The 3,516-nt window shown below is 48.7% G+C and overlaps 1 protein-coding gene across 1 annotated transcript in view; it reads right to left on the bottom strand.

The window, feature by feature from the left end:
- The window catches only part of LOC139028576 (unconventional myosin-IXAa-like), a 123,303-nt gene that overhangs the window by 65,143 nt on the left and 54,644 nt on the right, over positions 1 to 3,516 (bottom strand). The window contains exons 8-10 of the mRNA XM_070446353.1: positions 977 to 1,133; positions 433 to 472; positions 70 to 192 (exon numbers count right to left, since the gene is read on the bottom strand). Of these exons, the coding sequence (XP_070302454.1) occupies positions 70 to 192; positions 433 to 472; positions 977 to 1,133 (320 nt within the window). The remainder of the gene's footprint in view (positions 1 to 69; positions 193 to 432; positions 473 to 976; positions 1,134 to 3,516) is intronic.

Here is a 3,516-nt window from a genome sequence, read left to right as displayed (position 1 = left end):
TGAGAGAGGAGTCTTACCTGGAACTGGGCGCTGATGCTGGGTGACTACAGGGTGAGAGAGGAGTCTTACCTGGAACTGGGCGCTGATGCTGGGTGTTTTCTTCTTCTTGTGCAGGAGGAGGAGGGACTTGGTGATGCGGTCGTGGAGGGTCACGCTGCTCAGGTACCTCAGAGACTTCACGTCCAACAGGTGCTGCACAGACACAGGAACCGTCATGAGAACACGGTCAGACACTATAGTATTCCTCTTCCAAGGCCAAACTGTTACTGTCCATCTATGCTCGTCTCCATAAAGCTCTGTAAGTTCACTGTAGTGATGAAATCCATTACTTCATTATTGACACTTTCTCCTAGAATAGATCATATGTCCATAGAGAAAATATCACTTGTACTTTCAAGGTGTAAAATGAACACGACTTTGTCAGGACCTTACCTTCGGTAAGCTGGGCTTGGACTTGTAGTTTTTGTTCCGCCTGTGGAAGAGAGATTGGTTCTCAGATATATACTAAAGAATGAACATACATTGAACACACATTGACCACTGCCTGTCCATGGTTTCTGACTGTGGCTTGAGCGTTCATGGTGATGGTCACACTTGTCAATACTCTACGCCCTGTGCTCTCCACCAGGAGAATCATATGGACACACATTGACCATGGATCGAATACTGGCTGATCATGGTTTGAGTGGTCAGACTCTAACTGCTGTACACACCTTTTCTATTCATACTGTATACTGTACATACATACCATTCACCTAGATGTATAAGTGTTCCTAATGTTTTGTCCACTCAGTGTAGATGTATTTATACTCTCACTCTGACTCTGGGTCCTAGACTTCTAATATTTCTGTCTTAATGTCTTTGTCCTTTTTAACTTTTAGATTGTGTGTTATTGTAGTACTGCACCAGTGATAACGTCTGCAAAAACGGTGTACACGACCGATACACTTTGATTTGACTTTGTAGTCATACTCACATGAGAATGCTCTGTGCCCTCTCCAGCAGCTTGCTGCTAGTAGAGTTGAAGAAGATGCCGTCATCAAACTCTGAGCCAGAGGAGGACAGACCACCCTGTCTGGAGCGACGCCCGTTACAGCCCACACCATAACCATCCCTAGAGGAGAGAGAGTGAGAGAGAGAGAGAGAGAGAGAGAGAGAGAGAGAGAGAGAGAGAGAGAGAGAGAGAGAGAGAGAGAGGGAGAGAGGGAGAGCGGAAGAGAGAGAGAAGAGAGAGAGGAGAGAGAGAGAGAGAGAGAAGAGGGAGGAGAGAGAGAGAGAGGAGAGAGAGAGACGGAGAGAGAGAATTAGGGGTCATTTTTTATCCATGAAAGTACATTTATTGTTTTTGGAGACTCCAATAAACGTGTGATAGGTACCTGGTGGGGCTTTTTCTTTCAGTGGTGGTTGCCTGCCCTGGAAGGCTTCTGACAAGGGGGGTTTCCGGGGATTTCTTTCGAGTGATAATCTGTGCACGACAGAGATGGAACGGAGGACGGACAGAGAGTTGAGGAGAGAGAGAGAGAATGAGGAGAGAGAGGTTGAGGAGAGAGAGAGAGACTGAGGAGAGGGAGAGGTTGAGGAGCGAGAGAGAGAGTTGAGGAAACAGAGAGAGGACATGAGGACAGAGAGAGACTGAGGAGAGAGAGAGAGAGACATGAGGAGGAGAGAGAGAGACATGAGGAGAGAGAGAGAGAGCGAGAGAGAGGAGAGAGAGAGAGAGGAGAGAGATGCGAGAGAGAGAGAGAGAGGAAGAGAGAGAGAGAGTTGAGGAGAGAAGTGAGAAGACATGAGGAGAGAGAGAGAGTTAGGAGAGAGAGAGAGCAGTTAAGGAGAGGAGAGTTTGATGGAGAGAGAGAGACATGAGGAGAGAGAGAGACATGAGGAGAGAGAACATGAGGAGAGAGAGAGAGAGTTGAGCGGACACCGAAGAGAGAGGAGCGGCATCAGAAGAGAGAGAGCGAATCAGAAGGAGAGAGAGAGACATGAGGAGAGAGAGACATGAGGAGAGAGAGAGAGACATGAAGAGAGAGAGCGACATCAGAAGAGAGAGGAGCATGAGGAGAGAGAGACATGAGGAGAGAGAGAGAGAATGAGGAGAGAGAGAGAGGAGAGGAGAGAGAGAAGAAGAAGAGAGAGAGAGGAGAGAGAAGAGAGAAGAGAGAGAGGAGAGAGAGCGAGAGAGAGAAGACTGAGGAGAGAGAGAGACAATGAGGAGACGAGAGAGACATGAGGAGAGAGAAACATGAGGAGAGAGGAGAGAGTTGAGCGACAGCCCGAAGAGAGAGAGCGACATGAGGCGAGAGAGAGAGACATGAAGAGAGAAGAGCAGACATCAGAAGAGGAGAAGAGGACTGAGGAGAGAGAGACATAGGAAGAGAGAGAGAGACATGAGGAGAGAGAGAGAGAGAGAGAGAGAGAGAGAGAGAGAGAGAGAGAGAGAGGAGAGAGAGAGAGAGAGAGAGAGAGAGAGCCCGAAGACGCCGAGAGGACCGGTAGAGAGACGGTGATGCAGGAGAGAGAGACGCACTAGAATCGAGAGAGAGAGAAAGACCAGAAATGGAGAGAGAGAGAGAGTTGAGGAGAGAGAGAGACATGAGGAGAGAGAGGATTAGAGAGAGAGAGAGAGAGAGAGAAGAGAGAGAGATGAGAGAGAGAGGAGAGAGAGAGAGAGAGAGAGAGGTTTGGAGACAGAGAGACTCATGAGGAGAGAGAGAGGTTGAGGAGAGAGAGAGAAGAATGAGGAGAGAGAGAGAGAGACATGAGGAGAGAGGGAAGAGTTGAGGAGAGAGAGAGTTGAGGAAGATGAAGAGAGTTTGAGGAGAGAAAGGGAGAGGAGTTTAGGAGAGAGCATGAGTAGAGAGAGAGAGAGACATGAGGAGGTGAGAGAGAGAGGAGGAACATGAGGAGAGAGTGAGAGAGGAAAAGTAGGAGGGAGGATACGAGAGGAAGGGCAGGAGAGAGAGAGGGTTTTAGGACAGATGAAGAAGGAGACAATGGAGGAAGGAGAGAGAGTTGAGGAGGGAGGAAGGAGAAACGCCACAATGTAAGGGGAGGAGGGAGGAGAGTAGGAAGAGAGAGAGATGAAGAAGGATGAGGAAGAGAGAGAAGAGAGATGAGAGAAGAGAGAGGAGAGGAGAAGAGAGAGAGGGAGTGCGGAGAGAGAGGATGGCAGAGAGAGGAGAGAGAAGTTGGAGACAGAGAGACGAGCATGAGGAAGAAGAGAGTTGAGGAGGAGAGAGAGATGAGGGAGAGAGAGAGAGAGACATGAGGAGATGAAGAGAAAGTTGAGCGAGTGTCATGTCTGTCCGAGCAGAGGAGAGTTGGAGGGCAGATGAGAGAGTGAGGAGGACAGGAGAGAGAGGACAGGGAGAGTTCGAGGAGAGGCAGACGGGCGCCACACATACACATAATTTATAAGGTCCGTAGTTCGCAGGTTGATTTCCAACCCAGATTTTCATAACAAACAGACAGGAAGTTTTTAAATGGCCCATCACACAAATAAGGGCAACTATTGGT

Source organism: Salvelinus sp. IW2-2015, linkage group LG13, assembly GCF_002910315.2.
Source record: "Salvelinus sp. IW2-2015 linkage group LG13, ASM291031v2, whole genome shotgun sequence".
NCBI lineage: Eukaryota > Metazoa > Chordata > Actinopteri > Salmoniformes > Salmonidae > Salvelinus > Salvelinus sp. IW2-2015.
This window is presented reverse-complemented; position numbering and strand designations above follow the sequence as displayed.